This window comes from Musa acuminata, chromosome BXJ3-9 (genome assembly GCF_036884655.1).
Source record: "Musa acuminata AAA Group cultivar baxijiao chromosome BXJ3-9, Cavendish_Baxijiao_AAA, whole genome shotgun sequence".
Lineage (NCBI taxonomy): Eukaryota > Viridiplantae > Streptophyta > Magnoliopsida > Zingiberales > Musaceae > Musa > Musa acuminata.
Window position 1 is genome coordinate 41,856,241 of NC_088357.1, and position 21,210 is coordinate 41,877,450.

Genomic DNA, 21,210 nt, shown 5'->3' on the forward strand with positions numbered 1-21,210 from the left:
CACTGGAAAGTTAAAGATGAATGCATGTCGAATCATTTACTTGTAGATTTAATTCGAATGACGTGGAAATCTGTTTCAGAATGTTTTCCTTACAAATTAAATAATTAATCATGATTCGTTTGCCTTCGCAAATAATGACATGAAGCAGTTTACAAGGCAATTAATCAGTATGTAACCTGCAGTCAAATCATATGGTAGGCAAAAAGAATACAAGGCGTTTTGCGTCAGGAGTGAAATCTGCAGTTTAGATAAATAGAAAGCTGACAAGAAGCACCGCTTCACGCTTTCCAACAGATGAAGACAATTCCAGCAAAACACCTTAGAGATGATTGCTGGGTCGACATGAACAACTAAAAGATGATTGCAATAAAACAACCCAGTAAAACAAGAACACCAATTAATTAGGCAACCACCGAAATAGATGGACCAAATGTTACCCGAGTTTAGCTCAACAAGGTTCACACGGACGAATGACCATCACATAGACACTGACACTGACACTGACACTGACGAGAACAGACCAGGATACGTAGACAAACCACACACAAACTGAGAATTCAGAGACTCCTGCAAGCTTATTATGAGCTGCGACACAGCAAACACAAACGAGAAACACACAGCATCACTCTTCCTCGGATTCAGACTCGGCACTCTGAAGCCACTCGACGAAGGGCTTCACATTTTTTAATACCTGAGAGCTCTTGCCACCTACACTACCTTTCTCATACCACTTGATTATGGTCTCTTCCTCCAGAAGATCCCCGTCATAAAGTACCTTCAGAACAAGAGCGACTTCCTTAACAGCATCCGGACTGCACTTGGCACAAAAGGCTTCCACGGCGTCGAGAAGAAGCATCTGGGAGTCTTCACCTTTCACAGCAGCAGCAAGATAATTCTTTTTCTTCCCAACCTCCTTGGAAAAGCCTTTACCCACCCCCTCAAAGAGGGCTTCGAAGAGGGCAGTCAGAACCTCCTGGGGAGACCCAGTGAGAGAACCCAAACAAGTCTGAAGCTGGGTGGGGTTAGACCCCTTGCTCAGGTTGCTTTTAATTTCTACAAGCAACTTGTTGTAACTGTTGGCCGGAGAACCATTTTGGCCTGCGCCATTTTTATCCACTTGTTTTGCACTGCCATTGGTGAGTTCTTTGTTTGCCTTTTCTGATTTCTTCTCCTGGTCAGGCTCATCGGTCGAGAGCATTACCATCTCAGCAGTCACAGAACTCAGCTGTTCCTGGATACGCTGTTGAGCCGCCTCCAATGAAGTATCTGTCTGCCACTGGACATCGTCATCACCATTATCAGCATTAGCATCCCCATTCTGACTGCCGACAGGAGAAGTTGAACGCTCCTCATCAGAGCCACCACCAGCTTTCTTCTTTGCAGCAGTAGTAGTAGCCTTTGAGGCTCCATCCTTGGTAGAGGTGGCTCCTTTCTTCTTTGTTTCCTTCTTCAGCTTCTTCTGCTCCTCATCAGCTGCTTCCCCTTCCTTCAGCCTCTCCTTCTCTGCCCTTCTCATTGCCTTCTTGTCCTTTGCTCCTTTCTTCTGCTCAGGAGGGTTCTTCAGGATGAAGGTCGTCAGCTTGTCCCTCATATCAACATCAGACACATAACCACAGGCTGCACATTTAAGTGTTAGCATCTGGGTCTTTGTGATGATGATCTCTGTCTCAGGATTGCCACACCCATAACATTGTACATACTTCTTGATGAAATTCTCAAGCAGTCCGGCTAGCTTGGCAGTATCATGAGCCCCATTGACCAAGGACACACCTGTCTTCTCATCGAATTTAGATTGTGCCCCCAACTCACATCCAAAATATTTCGTCGTATATGAAGCAGGTCTAGCCAGTGCTTTAGCAATATCAACCATGTTCACAATGTTAGTCTTGATGCCATTGCCACGGCCTTCAATTTTGGTTATCATCTTAGGCATCTTGTACCTATAAAAGGCATCATCACTGTTTGAGGCACCAATGTTCTGCAAAGCCATCTTTGTCAACTGATTCTTTGGTATAACAGACGTTAACACTTATCAAAGACAACAAGGACAAGAAGTAACAGTGTTATCCTTTCCTATGGAAACAATGAACTGATCCTCGGCGATTAAAAGAGGTTGCTTAAAGTAGCAACCCAGAGTTGGTGTCAGATGCTGATGTGGCCTGTAATGCATGCAGCTAAAACTCCCCCAAGAGAGCCTCTCCCTATTTCTTGTGGTCGGAGAATATTCTCCAAGCAATCCGATTGATCCCAAATAGAGACGGACTTGCTCAGACATAAAAGAAACTTCAATGTTCTCGTCCTGCAATTTGGCAACATGTTAATATTTTTCAATTCCTAAATGACAATTAACCAGGTATTATTGAAGAACAATGCAAACAAAACACTTGGAACAGATTTGGCAGAAGACATGTACCACACAGCTATGGTTCACCAAGCTATAAGCAAAAAAGAGGATCCAAATCCATAATATGGAACCAACAACACTACAATTTTCAAATAACCTTGATCTCGAGGAAGCATGATGTTTAACAGTAGTATCTTGCTTGCATGGATCATGAACATTAGGTGGATCAAGGATGAAACCTCACGGTTTATACAACCTTCAAATCAATTTGGTGTCGATATACAACCATACCAACTCTCTGTGGATCTGTAAATACTGGTGTACAGAACAATTTAACCAAAATATGGCCTTAAGTGCACTAAGTATTGAAACATCACTAGTGCTATCTTCTCAGCACAAGAAACCCATAAGTAAAATCTTATTAACATAGCTAGGTGGTACTTTCAGAAAAGAAGAGTCAAGAAATAAATAGCACACAGTAATGACCTCGATGGTCCTTAATTAACTTCTCAGTCGGACCACTAAATACTGGTCCGTACCAGCCCATAAAACCAAAATTTGTTTCCTCAAAGTTCAGATGCATACAAGCATGACTTGTGTTTTTCTTAGCAGATAAAGAACCCATAAACATTGTATTAACAATATAATTGGGACATAGCTACATGGATCATCCACCAAGCATTTTATAAATTTAATCATCAACAAATATATCTATCCAAGATGTATAAATATTATGATTATTTGATGGGCAACTGGCATTTGAATTCTTACATAACATTTTCTGTTCGTGGAATCATTATAAAGAATACATGAAGTGTTAAAATCCAACAAAACAAGCATGGTTTGCCACATCAGATATTCAGATCCATACAGAACAGATGAATGCATGCGGCACAAGTGCCAATACATCCTGTACATCTTAGTTACTCCTAAAGAAAATGCAAATATCCATTATACCTCACAATCATTTATGACCCCAATTTTAAAGGTCAGTTTGCAATAATAAATCAGCCCTAGTGAATCATAACACAAGGACCAATTATGACTGATTTATATGTGAATGATATATAATAGTGGACCTTATGGGTCTACATTAGGGACCTTAAGGATTTGCATAGGTACAATAATATTTGCATCTTGAGAGTAATATAATTTTCTGACAATTTCTAGGTGCGCATAAATAGCTTCCTGTGGTCCACTGTAACTGTTATTTAAAGAAAGAATCAAACATAACAACATCTACCTAAGATACAAATTGCTGTTTGTTAATCTTCTTATACTTTATCGGTAATGGGGCACACACACATGATAGCATAAAACACCCACCAGACAAACTATACAAAACTGACACAGTGCATGATGGTTCAGGGTAGGCATAAATATAGGAATGTTCTAGATGGGCTTAAGTTTAAGATAGAAAGACTCATTTAATAAATTCAGATCATACAATGATAGCATACAGTCAGCAAACCATGTGAACCAGTTTATCCAAGTAAAACACCATATACTGTTCACCCTTCTAAAGACCTACTACAGGTAACTGCTCTGCATCTTTGAGCCTCAATATTTTAGTTCAAAAAACCTCCAAGCTATTGTATTTAAATTGCATGTATACTTACAACATCTCTCTAGCATTAGCTCATGATAATCATTGGTTACCCACCACAAACAGACCGAGCAACTTACATTGGATGTATACTTACAAACATTACATTGGATGTATCATTGGTTAGCTTGGAGCTAAACTTGATAATGTAGTCAAAATTGGATGTATTTACATTTCCTTTTCCAATGAAATAGTTATTGCAGAACAATACATAATAACGGGTGATTATAAAAAACAAATCATGCATCCAAAACACATACAACATTATCGAGTTTAGCTATTGAAATGATTATGAACAAGAAAAAAAAACGTGTCTCGATGAAATTAAACCAAAATATATGGATTATATCGAGCTTAGCTATTGAAACTAAACCAATGAATCCAGCAGCTATCAAAGAAAGAGAGAGAGAGAGAGAGAGAGAGGGTGAGTTGGAGAAATCACTCTCCTTTCCCGAGCACCTATTGAACCAGGCAAATAACACAGATATTGAAATGATTATGAACAAGAAGAAAAAAAGGTGTATAGATGAAATTAAACCAAAATATATTGATTATATCGAGTTTAGCTATTGAAACTAAACCAATGAATCCAGCAGCTATTAGAGAGAGAGAGAGAGAGAGAAAGAGAGAGAGAGAGAGAGAGAGAGAGAGAGAGAGAGAGAGAAGCACCACTCTCCTTTCCCGAGCACCTATTGAACCAGACAAAATATCACATAGATACAGATGTGATACAGCATACCAAACGTATTAAAACACAAGCAATCGCTCCTCAAATCTAAGAGATCTACAATCTCGAATCATAAATTCCATTATAACGCATCACATAGGTCCTGACAATAAAACGAAAAGGCAATACGACAATCCAATCATATATTAGTTTTAAAATATTATAACAACCATCAAGAAAATAAAACATAATCCAACAATAAATCGAGATCTCCGTTAAATCTATCTATTTCTAGTGAACTAGGCCAAAAACGCCACGATCGCAACAGAATCAAAATCAAGCTTCAGGAATCTCATGAAAACGATGATCGCGATCATCGACACGGTCGATCAGTCTAAAAACAACCCATCCGTCGATCCAATTCCATCCAAACCACGACAAAAAGGAAACAAAATAGAATCGCAATCAAAAGAGCGAAGGAGATCTGGATCCGGTCGAACCAAAAAAATTACAACTACAGGTGGAAGATCAAGACCAAAGCGGAAGAAAATTAAGCGAAACAAAAGATGAATACAAAGAACGATCGCCTCTCACCTTCGATGGGATCAGCGGCAGAAACGACAGCTCTTAACGGTGGAAGAGGAATCAAAGGGTCGGAGGATAGGCGGATGTATTTATAGACAAGGGGAAGCCCTTCGAAGAGAAGGATTAGGGCACCCTTACGTTTGTTATCAGCCCTGAATGTTTGTTCTTATTACGATTTCACCCTCGCCTTTGGTTTCGTGAGGCGATGTCGGCGTCGTTGCTCGAGTGGGAGTAAGACTCATTCTAAAGGCCCATAATTATGGGGTTAATGGGCCTCGACGACTCAACTTGAATAGGTATTGTCCAGATTAATACTAGTGTACATGGTGATAACACCCTATATCCTTGCAAAGCTTGGAAATAAAATATTTGCCTTGTATGTGTATATATAGATAGCCCTCCAAGAGGGACGTCCAATTACTAAAATCCTTCATGTGTATTCCTTTCATTATCATTGATCCAAAAACTCAGGATCAACTATAACTAATATAAGTCAGATATCCTTTTATTCTTATAATTATAATATAATTTAAAGGATATTTATGTTGCTTTGAGATAACTGAGATTAACCATGATGATGACATGTAAGAAAGTTTAAAAGGACATACAAAATTCACTTTTTTTTTGGAGGGTTATTATGCACATAATTTTATTTTTTTTATTGAGGTTTTCTTTGTGTGTGTGTATTTGAGGTATCCTATTCCCTTGTTAGGGTAAGGAATCACGATTACTTATCCTTCAACTTAAGCTTTGTTTTATTCATTGCTTCAAGTTCGCAACTTCTTTTTGCTTTGTGATGTTTCCATGTTGATGTGATGCTTGTTTTGTTCCCTTAGGAAAACGCTTTACAATAAATAAATAAATATATATATATATATATAAATATATATATATATACATATATATATAGAATGAGTGTACAATAAATGAAAATATTATTGGTTAGACATGTATCTTTAGAAGGGCAGTTTAATACTGGCAACAAACAGAAAGTTTAGCTTCTTCAAGATGCTAAAAACACAAACATTCGCATGATTGAAAAATAGGATAATGTGTTTCTATTCCCCATCTTTTTGATGAATTAAACAGGCATATAAAATGTACCACATGCTTCACAAAGCTAGATGGGTTCCAAGAAAGAAAAGCTTTGGTCCTTTATATGGTAACATGGTATTCCTATGACCCATATAGTGTGCTACTATGCCTATCTTTCATGCATTCCGGAGGACTAGTTTTATTTATTTATTTATTGTGAAACCATCCATGTAAAAAGAAACTGGTAAAGAAACAAATTTAAGCCAGCAGACAAGGGGCATTATAAAGAGATTTGATCAACCCGAAACACAGTTTGGTTACAGCTTCAGATGCATGTATCTTGATGCAAGAAAGAAACAGCTCTCCAGGTTTACTTATTGGGCCGAAGAGATCCCTAGAGCATACACGCACTTCTATCAGAAAAATCACAGATCATAAACAGATAAACTGCTGACTTCAAAAATGAATCTTTTCTTGGATGCAGGCACCAAACAGCTGCATCCCACACATTATTATTACAGGACATAAATTTCGATCATGCAGCAGACTCCTTGGCGATCTTCTCAGCCTTGGCGATGACTTCCTCAATGCCTCCAACCATGTAAAATGACTGCTCGGGTAAATCATCATATTTTCCATCCAAAACACCCTGCCAATTATAATATGATCAAACATCAACAAAAGAAATAAAAAACTGCATGCAATACTTCTAATTTGTATGTGTACATGCGATGAATATATTATGTTAATTGTCCGTGTACCCTTTTTTAAACTAAAAAGTGTTTTGATAGTTTGGAAAATGTCTGTTTAATTCTCTTTTTCTCTCCTCTTTCTTCGCATGTCTCTTATCTTTATTGAACAGTGATATAATAAGCTGTGGTATAAAATATGTCCGTATGGAATTTCACGGAACTCAAGTGACTACTACGCAACAATAGACATGGGCAGCAAGTGGTGTTCAAGGTATATGCTCTCCACCAGCACAGGGCTGATGTGGACAGCGGCGTCCTCCTGCTGCTGTTACTATTTGCCCAAATCAGTAGTTATCATATGACTGATCAGCCAAAATTGAACAAGATAGCCACCACTTATGAACTTATATCTTTTCACCAATTCTTATTTTTTTCCCAACAGAAAATTCACATTAAAAATAACTAGAAATCACTTTATGTTCATAAGTTTAAGACTGTTAGCCATTATATCATCTTTTATATCAAGTATCCTAACACATAATTTTCACAAAATAAGATCAGATCATGTGTCCAATGTTTTCAAGAGAAAGATATGCCTGACCTGAAAGCTGTTCACACTCTCTTTCAATTCCACATATTTTCCAGGTGCACCAGTGAACACTTCAGCAACATGGAAAGGCTGGCTCAGGAACCGCTGGATCTTTCGAGCACGAGCTACAGTCAACTTATCATCTTCGCTGAGCTCATCCATTCCAAGAATTGCAATAATATCTTGGAGATTCTTGTAGTTTTGAAGAACCTTTTGAACACCACGAGCAGTGTTGTAGTGTTCCTCCCCTAACACATGTGGTGAAAGCATCCTTGATGTAGAATCAAGAGGATCAACAGCAGGGTAGATACCAAGCTCAGAAATCTAATTAGAAACAGAGATGTCAGGACAATAACATTTGGATTTCTGAAAAATGTAAACTCCCTCAAAGTATAGGAGACAACTATATGGACAAACCTGTCGTGACAACACAGTTGTAGCATCAAGATGGGCAAAGGTGGTTGCTGGAGCAGGATCTGTCAAGTCATCAGCAGGCACATAAATAGCTTGCACTGAGGTGATGGAACCTTTCTTTGTTGTTGTGATACGCTCTTGCAGCCCTCCAAGATCAGTAGCAAGAGTTGGTTGATAACCGACAGCAGATGGAATACGACCAAGTAACGCAGACACTTCTGAGTTTGCCTAAGTAATTAAAGATACATGAAAAACGACTCAGCTAATAAACAGTTCTCCTACAACCAAATAAAGCATTTCATTCATGTTCTGACAAACTTACTTGAGTGAACCGGAAAATGTTGTCAATAAATAGAAGCACATCTTGTCCTTCAGCATCTCGGAAGTGCTCAGCAACTGTCAGCCCGGTCAAGCCAACACGTGCACGAGCACCAGGAGGCTCATTCATTTGGCCATAAACAAGAGCACATTTGCTCTCATCCTGAGGTAGAAAGCCATTAATTCACAACCACATGTTTGAGGAATGGCAAAAATAACTAAAGATAATATTTACATCAGAAAACAAAAAAAATTTTCAAGCATGGACCTGTTTGTCCCCAAGCTTGATGACACCACTCTCAATCATTTCCCTGTATAAGTCATTACCCTCACGAGTTCGCTCACCCACACCAGCAAAGACAGAAAAACCACCTACAGATAAAAATTAACAATTTAATTTTAAAAAAAGTACATAGTTAAATCAATGAGTTTTCAATAGATCTAACCATGAGCCTTTGCAACATTATTGATCAGTTCCATGATAAGTACAGTCTTCCCCACACCAGCACCACCAAACAGCCCGATCTTTCCACCCCTCTGATAAGGTGCCAGGAGATCTACGACCTGGTGTTTTCAGAAGAACATATATTGGAATCCACTGTCTGCACCAAAAATTAGAATTGGATTGAAAAGAAAGGCAACGAATCACCTTAATTCCAGTAACAAGAATCTGCTGTTCTGTTGCCTGTTCAACAAAAGCTGGTGCTTCACGATGGATGGGAAGGAAGTGGTTGGTATCTATTAACAGAAGAAATAATTAAGCATCACACTCCAATAGAATTTGAAAACATTATAGATTCAGAATGTAATCAACTATAGCAAACTGAGCAATCTTACTTATTTCACCCTTCTCATCAATTGGTTCTCCAATAACATTCATGATGCGACCAAGAGTCGCCCTGCCAACAGGAACCTAACGTTTCAACCAAACACAAGAAGAGTAAGTCAATAATGACATCAGACTAATCAAGATTACATATTTGTCAAATAACAATCATTATGTTATCGGTACTGATTCTACAACCAAATTTGAAGCAATAGACTGTCAGCCAGGGTAACATCTTTGGGACAAACCACCTAACAACAAATAGTCGTTTCCTCTCTGTATATATATACACGTATATACATCTGCACCAAGTATAACGAAAAAGGAAAAAAATAAAAGAAATATTTTTTCAGGATACTATATTCCAAATGTGACCATTGAAGGAGAAATCCAGATTCATAGTTACATAAAAAGAAAATAGTGCAAATAATAGAACTAAAGAAGATGGACACAGTGAGAGACAGTGTAACATCTTAACAAGAAAAGGACGACGTCATAAACATACATCATTTCCTACAATTCATCTCCGTATAAGAAGCATAGCACTTTTCGAAACATTACCATCAAATTCCTCCATCATCAACAAGCATCGAACAGAACTGAAAGATACTTTCACAAGGCATTGTTGGCTAAGAGGACGTTTCAAGCAAAAAGACAAGCAATAGCGGAGAGGGCATACGGTGATGGGAGATCCGGTGTTGAGAACCCTCTGACCGCGGACAAGCCCCTCGGTGCCATCCATGGCGATGGTCCGCACCATGTTCTCGCCTAAATGCTGCGCGACCTCAAGGACCAGCCGGATCTGGTTATCGAGGACCTCCAGCGCCGTCAGGATCGGCGGCAGGCCCTCGTTGAACCTCACATCGACGACCGCCCCGATCACCTGGCAGACCTTCCCGATCGCACCGGCGCCAGTGAACTCGTCTGTGATCTTGCCGCTGGGCCCAGGAGGGGTCTTGGCCGGGGGAGGAGTAGGCTGCGGGGCCGCCGCGGAGGTGGCGTATTCGACAGCGCGGGAGAGGAGGTAGCCAGCGGGGGAGGGGCGCGGGGCGGCCCTAGGGGTGGGGCAGGCGGCGGCTGAGGGCCTGGGGGCTGGTGAGCGGCGGGCGGAGGAGCGGAGCAGGGAGGACAGGAGGCGGCGTGAGGCCATGGTGGCAAACGGGAGAGGAGGCGACTAGAGAGCGAGAGAGGGAGGCGGCTCTCACGTCCTTCTTTTCCCCATTTTTAGGGCTAAAAAGTTGGGCTCGGAGAAACAGCGTGGACGTCAAGCGTGTCCGAAGTGGAATTAAGGGTGAGTTTGGAGTCCGATCGAATCGGGCCTCTTGTGGACTTTTTGGGCCCTAACTTATGCAGAAGGAACCAATTGAGTGGGCCCCAAATGGAGATCGTTTCTGTGGGTCCCCCAATCGCCTATCCTTGCAACAGCTAATTTAAGTTTTAGAAAAAAGAAAACTTTTAAATACCTAATTTCTTTTTTTATTATTCTAATGATTACTATACTCTTTCTTTCTCCCCCAATCCTCTTTTTCTAGTAATTTTTTTATTCTTTTCTTTTTTTGCCTTTTCATGGATGATCGAACACCACAATGCTTAGAAAAATAATTTCTTTATGAAGTAGATTTAATATTAGAATTCACGTCCTGCATATGTAATAATATTATTCTGTCGCAATCAAGATAGATGCATAAAACAATTCCTACATGAACCATTTTATCTTCTCTCAAGTAATTCCTCTTTTTCTACTAAAATTTGGAGCATTTGATGGTGACAATTATAAGAAACTGTCAACAGCAAACAAATCAAAATGATCATCTCTCTCTTGATGATTATAAGAAACATTAATGTATATTTTGGCAACCATCAAGTATCTCACAAGCATTGACAAGTGAATTAAATCAGCTCCAGAATATGAGAAATTGGAGATATATATATCTAATAAAAGAAATAATATGTACACATGTAACAATAAATTCTTAAATCACGTTTAAGCTCAATTCCAATTTGAAATTGACTTGATGTCAAGTGGCATATTTCTGATGAACTGCACACCATCAGGAACTGGCCTTCCTGAAGAACACTACTTGTTGCACTAATTCACTGGAGTGTTTGAGATGAAGACGTCTTTGAAAACTCTTGTGAAAGATTATGCTATCTGAGAAGAGACAACAGAGGCATACTTTGCATATTAGTCTTTGAAATCCTTGATAGTTTTGCAGGATCAGAATAGATTATTGTCCAACTTTTATCTGAACAAATATGGAACAGTAAATATACACTGAACGGGTAGCATTGGACGCAGAGAAGACGTACCTCATGTTTTGATTCACATATGGTTCATAATTCATTTTGTGAAGGGAAATCATGCACAAGATGATCGAACTAGTGACCTATTAATTTGACCATCCATGCGCTTCGATTCACATATGGTTCATAATTCATTATGTGAGGGAAAATCATGCACAAGATGATCGAACTAGCGACCTATTAATTTGACCATCCACGCGCCGCCTAAATAGAGACCCAACAGAGGACCTGCCAAGAGTATCTGTGTCAAGGGATCAGTTGAGGGTGTAAGCACAGCAGCCGCAACAACAGCACCGACCACAACATATCTCCAGATAGATAACATCTGGTCCCCGGACACCAAGCCAACCTGTCCTAGTAAAAGCTGTATAACTGGAACCTGAAAACACAAGGTTGTTAGAGGATGTGAATGGAAGCTGTCACAATCTTTCTTTTCCGAGACCAACTCATGATGATACTTCAGCACAAAGAGTGCTTATTCAGATGATCCTCATGAGAGTACCAAGCTCATATATGATGAACAATGTTCAAAAATCAAAGTAATATTTAGGCTGCTGAGAAGAATGAAGCCCGTATACAATTAATGATAAAGCAAAAAAATGACATTTTTACATTTAGGCTACGGAGCTGATTCAGTGAGAGAAACTAGTTCAGTGATGCTTATCCCACCCAAAAGGGAAACCAGTTCAGCAATCCAAGGATAAAATAAAAGAACATCAGGGAAGTCAACCATAGTTACCAGATATTTCTGACATATGCATCACTTTTCAGAAGAAATGGAAAAGTACGGGACATCTGGGTTGAACTTAGATTGTGAAACTGGAAGTGTTTCCTTTTTTTTTACCTAATAATTTAGTTTGGGAGTACAGTATACTGAGAGTCACAAGAGAGAATATGAGGAAAAGATAAACATAACTAAAGGCATGCTCTTGCTCTTCCATGAACAGTTAAATATGGGTTAAATGTAGTCAGGCATTTGACTCAGCAGATTTCAGATGAAGCAATTTTAATCCATAAACAGTTCATGCATCAAAGACAATATAGACTATACAGCATCAATCAACATTACCTGGAAAGACAACCCTGTGCTGAACATAAGAATGAGAACAAACTCAAAGTATTGATCGATGGACCACAATGATTCCACAGCGCCTTCCGCATAGTTAACAAAGAAATTCAAGGCTGCAGGAGTGAGGATTGCATAGGAGAAGACAATACCGGCATAAAATAGCACTGAAGATCCCAGGACAATGGGGCCCAGGAATTTTCTCTCATCCTTTGTTAGACCAGGAAGAACAAAAGCTATAATTTCATAAAGAATAACAGGACTCCCTAGAAGAAGCCCACAGTAACCAGATACCTGTATACATCAAGATTCATCAGTTGAAGTTGGCACAATCATTAACCAGTCCAGCATCAAACAAGAATTAAAAAAAAAAAATGGAAGTTGTATAAAAAAAACAAGAGGCAAAAGGTGAAACATAGAGAAGTGCTAAGCTACAGAAGGATTAGTTTTCAGCTAGGATTGCTGATTCAATTGTAATCACCGAGAAGAATGGGCTTTTGAAAATAACAGCTCTAAGCTTCACCAAACTATGGCTTTTAAAGGGAATAAGAAGCTGAGCTAACTTGGTCATACTGCCTAGGTCATTTGTAGAATCAACTTTGAAAGAGATGCACGACTAGCTAAGGAATGTTCATTTCAGTAGAAAACATGCATAACCATAATTATATAAAGTGAAGTTTCATGGATAGAAAGTTTACCTTAAGAGTTGTAAAGAAAAATTCTCCAGGAGACAGTTGCAGAAAACGAACTCCCTGGGAACTAACAGGAGCTTCAAGGAGTATAATCAAATCCTTGGAAAAAGCAAAGCAGCCTAAGATAGCAGCTCCCACAGCCAAAACTGAGACAAATATTCTTTGGCGAAGCTCTTCCAAATGATCAAATATGCTCATCTCTTTGTCATCTGGAAGAAGCTCTTTACTGGGATAGAGAAAATTATACAGAGAGCTTTGCTCATTATCCTGCTTGATACTTTGCAATGGATCTTCATTTATGTTTTCAGCTGCACCAAAAATTCAGCAACTTTTTCAGGTAATAATTCATGGAAGTTCTGTTTGACTATGTTTACTCAGTGATCTTCTGCAGTTCTGTTTAACTATGTTACCATGCACTACAAGTGACAGATGCTCAAACTATCTTGAGACGTGATCATGATGGATAGATAATGCTGTAAAAACTTAAAATTGTATATGCACTCTACAAGTCGTCTGTATTGTATTAATCACATCAACCAAAGGCTACCGAGTATATCATTTCAAAAGATGCTGACTTCCCTTACTGGGTCCACCTTCGTTATCACAATTAAATGAATCAATACTTGCTGAGCTTAGTTTTCCCTTATATTCACAAACCTCTGCCTTTTCTATATTTGAAGCCACCCTACTAGCTATCTTACCATGCTTAATGTACCAGACAACATTAATGACAAAAAATGTAGCTCTGCCAAGCTGTTGTATGTCAAGCCATGCTACAACAAGTCGATAGCATAACAAAGACCAATTGCAAAACATGGACCTAACTAATTATCAATAATCTAGGGAATATTATGCCATGGAATGGAATTGCATGATACAGTAAACAATGTCATATGTTAAACAAAAGAGCACCATCAGACATATGTTATCTTCCTAATTCAATTTTCCAAGAAACTTCAATGAAAGCTTAATCCAAAAACTTCCAAAAGAGAGAATAATATCTAACCAAATAAAGTAAAATGGTTTTGTCATGGAAAAATGTTGTTTATCATATTATTCAATGGCAAAGCTACAGATCTTGCTTCCCAAAATTATCTTCAACCACAACAAACAATTTTCATCCTGATTGTAGATATCTTTTTATCACCTTCGTATACCTGATGACGAGCCCTATGATAAAATTCAAACAGTACATTCTTCAACCACATGAAATGATACAAACTAGTACCACAAACAGAACAAAGGAATGTTTTCAACTCCAACGATGGATGCACTTGCTATGTGACAACTCAGAAAATTGCTCTTTTAAGTTCTTAGATTTTAGCACTAGGAACTGAAGAGAGCATAACTAAATAGATAAAGTATAGGAACTGAAGAGAGTGGTTTCAACTCCTAGTAGACAGAAATTTTGGTCCACAACTAGCTCAGTTCCAGAAATTCATTGGAAACTTATTCACCACATGCTTCTTAGGTGTTTTATGTGCTTAATCAAAGATTTTGCTTCACTGCACTAGTTTCTTGACTTTCTTTATGTATTCCATCCTTGTCTTCTAGTAGCTTCTTGTTGGCAGTTTCCTTTTGCAATCTGACAGTCTACGACCAACCTACCAAAATCTGTTGGCTAAAACATTCCTTTCACCAAAATCCCGTGCTTCAAACTTTAAAGAAGATTGAATAGAAGCAAGATAATGATCCACACAAGAACAGTTCTTCATGCAAACAAAGACTCTAATTCAATGGCATTCACTTGTTTTATAAACCAAGGGTTCACATAATTTTTTAACAAATCAACAGAAGAGAAACAGTGGAAGCATATTAAGCACTCCTATGATGCATCTGGTGAATTTAATTAATAAACATCATTTTGAAAGACTGATATAGGCTTCTCCATGAACATCTCCACTCATGGTTTTACATGAAAAATCATAAACTAGTGAAAATCCAACTTTGATATTGTAACAAGCAATATGCCGAATTGCAGAACTTAACATTTATTTACCATTCTGGAAAATCTGTACTTATAAATACCAACAATAATGGTGCATACTTCCATAATCTTTACATCTCTTATCATCTTTCTCATTCCCAAACTAAATTAACTCGCGTAAAAATACCATGAACCAAATCTAATTAACAACTAAAAGATGGAAATTTGCAAAATTACTATGAAGCAGAACCTAATGATTAATAAATCCACACAACTCGTGCAAGAATTTAAAAGGAAAGGGAGCTGTAATTACAATCATAGAAACAAAAAAGAAGCGAATTTGATAGCAATTCATGTTGGAATCAAAGGACTGGATAAAATGAAAGAAAGAAAGATGAGACGGATCGTACTGAGTGTTTCTTCGACCGGAGAGCCGACGACGCCACTTGGGAGCTGCGGCGGCGGCTCCTGCTGTTCCTGCCCCTGCGGAGCGTCGTCTTGGAGGAGAGCGGAGCAGAGGAGGCGATGCTTGCGGAAGGGCTTCGAGAGGGCATCCAAAGCCGAGGTAGACGGGGAAGCGACGATTCGCGCGTTGTCGCCACGGTTGTTGGGGGCACGGATGCGGTGCCGAGGACAGCAAGGGAGCTGCGAACAGGGTGGAAGGAGAAGAGCCATGCTTCCCATCTCTCTCTCTCTCTCTCGCTCTCTGAGCCGAGATTTTTGTTTTCTTTTTGGGAAACAATTATTGCGGCTCCCACACTCTTCTTTTGGGTAATTTTGTTTTTGTTTTCTGTTTATTTCCTCCTTTTATGCTGTGTCTGTTTTTTCTTTGTTTTTGTTATCATTTTCCCCCACGGTCCAAAACTTTATGTTGCCGGTTTGTGTCCACAGGAATAAAGCACGTGCAATGCACGCCCCGTGTAGTGTACATGATCGCTTCTGTTTCCCAAGACTCGAGTGCAGTCACAACGGATGTTTTCGCGCACATCAAAACGGACAACATCCCTTTTGTCCGCTCGATGCTCGCCACGTCTTCCTGCATCAGAAGTCGCGACCTAAGTCGTTCCTTCCACGACTCGCAAAGGCTCAATTTAAGCAGAGAGAGAGAGAGTACTACGCAAACGTCGTATAATTTTGTCGCTGGTTTTCCCGCCATTTGGTTGATCGCAGTGTCCGCCATGGCCGTCGAGAAAGCCCTAACTCTCCTCCGAGCCAGGCTCTGCGACCCGACCTACGTCCACGCCGCCTTCAAATCCTGCCCTCAGAGCAATTACAGGTGCCATTCGCCACCATATCTTCCAGTCGAAACCCTACCTTTTCTCTTTCCGGTTCTTAATTTGATGGATTTTCCGGTGTGCCCCGTCGTTCGTTTCTCGATTTCTATCTAAAGAAGTTGTATTTATACATCCCCAGCAAGTTGAAGCTCCTCATTGCCAGCTCCATGGCCGATGCCTACAACAACTCTGCCCTTCTTCTCGGTCCCCGGGGATCTGGAAAAATTGCGGTAAGGCCTTCCCGAAAGACCAAACTTTTCGATAATTCAATGCAATTGTCATTTGGGTGGCGCGTTTTTATGTTTTCCTTGTTGTTTTTTAGGTAGTTGAACTGGTTCTTGAAGACTTGAAGGCCGAACACCCCGACACGATTTCTGTGGTACAGTATTTTTCCTTAAAATGTTTTCCATTGCTCTTTTGTTGTCTTAAATTTTTGTGACCTAAACTACGTTTCTATATCTGATACTGTGTCCTTGTCAACACAAGATGATTATTCTATGAATATTGACCATTTGCATTTCAGATCAGATTAAGTGGGCTTTTGCATCATGATGACAATTGCGCACATAAGGTGAGATCCTTACCACGCTTGCTTTTTACTTGAGCTTCGTTTCCTATTATGATTTTTACAATTTATCTGTGGTATTACATGTTCCTCTCTCTGACCTATGTGGGTTTTTTGGTTTAAGCGGATAGCACCCTTGATCAATCCAGCAAGTGTACTTTCTGTTGGTATGGATTTAACAAACGAATATGGAAAGGAAATGGCTATTATGTCTTTGAGAATTCCTCTCATTAACTTAAAATAGGTGCATAGGTTAATTTGTGGAGAAGTCTAAGTGGCTTTTGTAATTTTTGTTCTAAAAATCTAAAGCAAAATAAAGCAAGTTGAAAAACTAAATTAGAAATGTTTTGGGTAACTAAATTATAAATATTTTGGGTTTCTGACCTAATCTTGATACTGGAAACAGGAACAAAGCTTTCAATTTTTGTTTTGAGTCAATGATCCAGTTTGGTGTTATTAATAACCTACATCACTTTTTTTTATTTTTCTAATTATAAGTCATTGAATCTTTGTTTCTCCAAGATTTAAGCTTTGGGATGGTCAAATGTACCTTGAAATATTTCTTTGCTGGAATGCAACTTACGGTGTTAAAAGTCTGCATTGATATTCATACTAAACTTCTATTCTTGATCTTGTGGATAATATTTGTGTCTTTTCCTTGAGAATTACCTAAAACATTTTGTTTATGACTTTTATGAGGCACTTCTATTGTTTTAGGAAATTGCTAGGCAATTATGCTTGGAACACCAATTACTGTTCTCTAAAATGGTAAGGCTTCTCTTTATATTTCTTTCCAGGATTATAAATGATCTGACATGCTATATAATAACACAATGATATGAACTTTAGAACTCATATTATGTTCCCTAGGCCTCATCTGATGATAACTCCGAGTTCATGATTGACATGATGCGGTAAGTGTCATTTTTTTATGAGTCTCACACAAGTACTAAGCATGCTCAATGATGTTTGACTGTCTCTTTGTTATTTGAATATTATTTTGTTGCCAGGGAGTGTGGATTAGCTCATAAATCAATTGTTTTTGTGCTGGATGAGTTTGATCTTTTTGCTCAGGTATACATGTGGGTTTTCATGTCAATTCTTTCTTTTCATCTTTCTTAGCTCAGGATTAAATGCTCCCTCCATCTTATGGTACACCTTTTAGCTAATTATGATGTCAGAGTCTCAAAGCAACATAATTCAACTCATTCTTGCATTTGCAGGGTAAGCAACGATTACTTTATAGTTTGCTAGATGCAATGCAAACTCTGACTTCGCAGGCTGTAGTCATTGGTGTGAGTTGTCGATTGGTATGTAGCTTTAACATTTCTTCTCTCTGCTTTCTATTCATAGTCATGCATTTGCTACTGCCATGCAATAGACAAGTACACTACTTAAGGTATTTTCATTTTTCCTCTTGATGTCACCTTATCTGTTTGAAGGGCTACTTTGCTTAAAATTGTCCCTACTTCGACTATTTCCATGAAAGAATTGTGAAGATAAAAAACTCAAGTGGCAGTTCAAGTTTATAACAACTTCTAGTTATATTTGTATCACTAAGCTAGTAGATCATTTATTTTTCAGGATGCAGACCAACTTCTTGAAAAAAGAGTTCGATCTAGGTTCTCCCACAGGAAGCTGCTTTTTGTTCCTCCTTCAAGAGAAGAAATAAAAAGGTGATCCTTTATATCCTCCTACATCCTGCATCATATGCAATATTATGCAGATATTTCTTGCGGAGCAACTTCTTTTGAATCTTGATCCTTTGTTTTCTAAATTTGGCATGCAGATTGCTGGAATATATACTATACCTGCCACAAGATTCAGGTCTCCCTTCTAAATATATTACAGAATTCAACTCAAGGGTTCAAGTATCCTTCTGTTCATCTCATATAGACACTTACAATGGTTTTTGTGTTGCGTATTGGAGGAACATTAGTTTTTGTATAAATCTGATGTATATTACTTGTCTTAACTAGATATTCTGCTAAGTTGAGTTACAAGGACTAGGCCTGTCAAATCTTATGTGGCAATTCCAATCTATCAAATCTCTTGATGGGGAATTATTGAGGCATCATGGTAGTAGTGAATAGCTTGAATTTACTTTGTAACATCCTAGATTAAACTCATTCAACATATATCTCATGTAAAATCCACAAGCGTAAAGATATTTTCATAGCTAATCTAACTTGTTGGATCCAGAGTATAGATTGTGCATGAATATGTTTCCTTTTAAAATAGCTATGTTTATGAAATTGTAATTTTGGTATATAAAACCTTGACTTTGCCTCAGAATATTCTAAATGACAAAAATTTCGACAAAATCCTCGATTCCCTCTTGGATGTTGATGGAACAGTCAGCAACTTGGTGCAATTTCTGTAAGTTTTTCTATCACCCTCTTTTTTAATCATCAGTACACCATGGTATTTTCTTTCAAGTATTTCATTCATCCTGCGACAAACATGCTTCAGATTTCGGGCTGTGTCTTTCATTAATTTGGAGTCTGGTTTGCTATCACTGGATAACTTCAAGAATGCACAGATCTGCAACCAGAGGCAACCAAAGACTGACAGCCTGCATGGTTAGTCACTCATGTTTCATATATAGGTCAATTACCTTGGATTCTCCTGTTATGATTATTGTGGTTAATCTGGCCGTGGGTACATGTGGTGTGTGTGGCCTGGCAGATTTGAAAGAAAACCAAACTAAAAAGGGAACAAGAGAACTGAACCAAAATTATGTAGTTCAGTTGGTTTTTCATTTAATTTGTAATATTATAATTTAAAGATAGACAGCTACACTTTGCTGATTTTTTTACACATGCACGCACAGAGAGCTGGGTAGTCTTTAGGGGTTATGACATTGTTGGAAATATCTTATTAAGCAGGTCTAGGTTTAGGATTATGAATGACGCCTTTATTTTAAACATGGTTAAACAGATGTCTCAATTCTGGAGCTATACATTCTAGTGTGCATGAACAGATTGGAGAGAAAAGAGCAGGACTTATACAACTTCAATTCTGTGATGAAAGGTAAAAATACAATGTTCTTTCTATTTTATGGTCAATTCTGTCAATGAAATGCTGAAGTGGATAACTTCTTTTCTAGAGTATAAAGCTATACATGACGCCTATAAGACCTCTGACAGTTATGAACTCAGTGTGTGCCTGAGGGTAGGTATAATCTTTTAAGCGTACAAGATGATAGTTCTGAAGGCATATCTTAACCTTATCTGACTTGCATGCTGTAGGCTTTTGAACATCTTTTAGAACGAGAATTGATCAGTTTTGTTGAATACAAGGGACGGAACCTCTCTATAGAATTTCGACCGGTGAAGCTTTTGATTTCGCCTCGCGAACTTTATCTGGGTTTGAAGTCAAACTCTTCATGCCCTGTAAGTTACTTTGTCGTTACACACCCTTGTGGATGTTGGCATCTTACTACGTTTTTCTAGATTTAAAACATGATTCAGTGGTTTCTGATGACAAATCTTATCCCAGTAATTCATGTTTCCTGCAACGGAGTATGGATTTTAGTTATATGCCTTTTGTATTATATTTTGGATGTAGCAACATAACTTTGTTTTCCGTACTAGGCTATCCTTCAAAAATTGTTCGATCATGAAAGCTTCAAATAGCAGGATGACGGTCTTATCATTCAGTTTTGTGCTGCTGCTTCACTGGAAGATCGACTCTTCTTTATTTATAATGGTGTTGTATCGGATTGGAAAGACCGTTGCAGAACCAACCAAGGTGCCATTTTTGCTGAGAACTTTAAGAATGGACCACCATGAGTGTGTGACATGTCTTTATTCATATATGACAAAATCAGTTGCTATTCGAATTACAAAGAACCAAGATGTCATTTTTGATAGAGAGAGTGATGCCTGCAAACTTCTGAACCTCGAGAAATCGTGTATGTTGCTTTGCTTTTCTTAATGAAATCGAAATACAGTGAACATACATGATACTACCACTAAATGCATAATTCTCCCTTCTCAGACTTTGAGTTTTCTATTTGCAGTTGCTGTAACTAATGTTTTCTTACACATTGGCTGCTTCTAATGATGTCGAAGAAAGCCTCACGGCAGCTCTAAGATGGCCTATAAATAAGTGTTTGTTTTTGAAGAATTGCGAGATATTAAACGTTAGCATCAGTGCAGAACACTCTTCTGGTGAGTGCAATTTTTAGGAGGAAAAAGTTCTGCATACAACAACAAACAACTGGTAATAAAATTGTCCAAGAATTTTTCACTATTTTTGGCAAGCAATTCTGCATTACAATCGTGATCAGATTCTTCCACAA

General features: G+C 38.5%; 4 protein-coding genes across 4 annotated transcripts; 1 reads left to right on the forward strand and 3 right to left on the reverse strand.

The window, feature by feature from the left end:
* Positions 1-380: 380 nt before the first annotated feature.
* LOC135649789 (eukaryotic translation initiation factor 5-like) lies at positions 381-5,349 on the reverse strand. The gene is made up of 2 exons (XM_065168592.1): positions 5,212-5,349; positions 381-2,299 (listed from the first exon to the last, which is right to left on the reverse strand). The coding sequence occupies exon 2, from the start codon at positions 1,988-1,990 to the stop codon at positions 623-625; it is 1,368 nt and encodes a 455-aa protein (XP_065024664.1). The 5' UTR covers positions 1,991-2,299; positions 5,212-5,349; the 3' UTR covers positions 381-622.
* Positions 5,350-6,517: 1,168 nt separating this feature from the next.
* LOC135648681 (ATP synthase subunit beta, mitochondrial-like) lies at positions 6,518-10,320 on the reverse strand. The gene is made up of 9 exons (XM_065166572.1): positions 9,756-10,320; positions 9,088-9,163; positions 8,900-8,988; positions 8,697-8,814; positions 8,519-8,622; positions 8,255-8,413; positions 7,936-8,160; positions 7,531-7,842; positions 6,518-6,886 (listed from the first exon to the last, which is right to left on the reverse strand). The coding sequence occupies exons 1-9, from the start codon at positions 10,224-10,226 to the stop codon at positions 6,773-6,775; spliced, it is 1,668 nt and encodes a 555-aa protein (XP_065022644.1). The 5' UTR covers positions 10,227-10,320; the 3' UTR covers positions 6,518-6,772.
* A 665-nt stretch (positions 10,321-10,985) lies between these two features.
* LOC135648682 (sec-independent protein translocase protein TATC, chloroplastic-like) lies at positions 10,986-15,811 on the reverse strand. Its single transcript, XM_065166573.1, has 4 exons — positions 15,476-15,811; positions 13,145-13,446; positions 12,450-12,740; positions 10,986-11,759 (listed from the first exon to the last, which is right to left on the reverse strand). Exons 1-4 carry the CDS (start codon positions 15,747-15,749, stop codon positions 11,550-11,552), a joined length of 1,077 nt encoding a protein of 358 aa, XP_065022645.1. The 5' UTR covers positions 15,750-15,811; the 3' UTR covers positions 10,986-11,549.
* Positions 15,812-16,199: 388 nt separating this feature from the next.
* On the forward strand, positions 16,200-20,808 carry LOC135648571 (origin of replication complex subunit 4-like). The gene is made up of 16 exons (XM_065166370.1): positions 16,200-16,341; positions 16,479-16,569; positions 16,662-16,718; positions 16,863-16,910; positions 17,622-17,672; positions 17,775-17,818; positions 17,915-17,978; positions 18,128-18,214; positions 18,489-18,580; positions 18,694-18,775; positions 19,198-19,283; positions 19,377-19,486; positions 19,845-19,937; positions 20,014-20,078; positions 20,156-20,299; positions 20,501-20,808. The coding sequence occupies exons 1-16, from the start codon at positions 16,244-16,246 to the stop codon at positions 20,540-20,542; spliced, it is 1,254 nt and encodes a 417-aa protein (XP_065022442.1). The 5' UTR covers positions 16,200-16,243; the 3' UTR covers positions 20,543-20,808.
* Positions 20,809-21,210: the final 402 nt, after the last annotated feature.